The following is a 1,238-nucleotide window of genomic DNA, read 5'->3' as shown; positions in this document are numbered from 1 at the left end:
TTTTACTTCTAAAGACTTGTATTATTAAAGCCTTGAAACGAATTTTTTATTACTTTTATTGTTTTCCTAAAAAAAATTCCCAAAGTTACCTATAATTTTTAAGCGGTCAAAGTGGTGTAACCCCTTAAATTACCTTAAATATCCATCTGCACAAGCTGCAAAGATTAGCACACACTCGCGATTAAAGAATTGCTGCAGTCCCTTGAAACAGTAAAAGGCATAAATATCCATGTAACGTGTTTCCGGTTCTGCGATAGTGGATTGTTTAGCTTCCTGCCATGGTTTTTTACAATACCGATTTTGCCCATAGAGCATATGAGAATTCATATCGGAACACGATACATTTAGTTTGGTTTTTGGAAAATAATTACTCCGATCCACAATTCTTTTAACGTTCAACTGCCAAACCTTCAACTGTGCTCTTCCTCCACCAGAAAAGATCAGATGCTTAGATTCGTCCAATTCAACGACACTTATGCATTTTATGCCCGAAAGGTGACCATGGAAAATTCCTAGATTTTTAAAAAAAATTCGTTCGTTTGGTAGACAAATACGGCTGATACGAAGAGCGCAATCTTCACCACCGGATACGAAAATAGTCCAAGGAGCACGAATATCACCCCACTTCTCCGTACGAAAAATTGTAATTCGTCGCAAGCAACATGTCTCCTTTGTGTGAAAACCATTCTAGATACGAGAAACAACAAGTGTAGGAAAAGGCTTGCAAAATTTTCTTTTCAACAGACTAATGTTACATACCTGTAAAATAGGATATGAAAAAAAGAGAGAAGGAGACATGTCACATACGTGAACCTGTTTATTTTTTATGTAGGCAAAACTTGTTGACGTGTGCGATATTATGCAGTCCCACGCTCTGTGACCGCCACCGCAAGGAATTCTGACGACTATGCTTTCATTCAACAAGTCATATATTATAAAATCTATCTGAAAATATTAGAAATGTATTGTTACATGCACATACATACATACATATGAATAAATTAAATGATTATATATATATATATATATATATATAGGTATATATATATATACATACAGGGTCATCGAAAAGTATCGGACCCCCCTAATATTTTCAGTTAGAATGCAATTTGGAGAAAATGTCCAATAGCAAAGTTGTATAGTTTCAAGCGAGGAGTAAGATGATGACCTTGACTTTGATCTTGACCATGTCCTTTAAGGTCATTTCAAGGTCAACCTTATTTTTTAAATGGAACCCC

The 1,238-nt window shown here is 35.2% G+C and overlaps 1 protein-coding gene across 1 annotated transcript in view; it reads right to left on the bottom strand.

Moving 5' to 3' along the window:
* The window catches only part of LOC105456043 (WD repeat-containing protein 6), a gene marked incomplete at its 5' end in the record, with an annotated part of 8,852 nt that overhangs the window by 3,944 nt on the left and 3,670 nt on the right, over positions 1-1,238 (bottom strand). Inside the window, 2 exons of the mRNA XM_011699816.1 lie at positions 134-687; positions 760-945. Coding sequence (XP_011698118.1) covers positions 134-687; positions 760-945 — 740 coding nt within the window. The remainder of the gene's footprint in view (positions 1-133; positions 688-759; positions 946-1,238) is intronic.

The sequence above is a fragment of the Wasmannia auropunctata genome, unplaced genomic scaffold, assembly GCF_000956235.1.
Source record: "Wasmannia auropunctata unplaced genomic scaffold, wasmannia.A_1.0 LD335797.1, whole genome shotgun sequence".
NCBI classification, from domain to species: Eukaryota; Metazoa; Arthropoda; class Insecta; order Hymenoptera; family Formicidae; genus Wasmannia; species Wasmannia auropunctata.
This window is presented reverse-complemented; position numbering and strand designations above follow the sequence as displayed.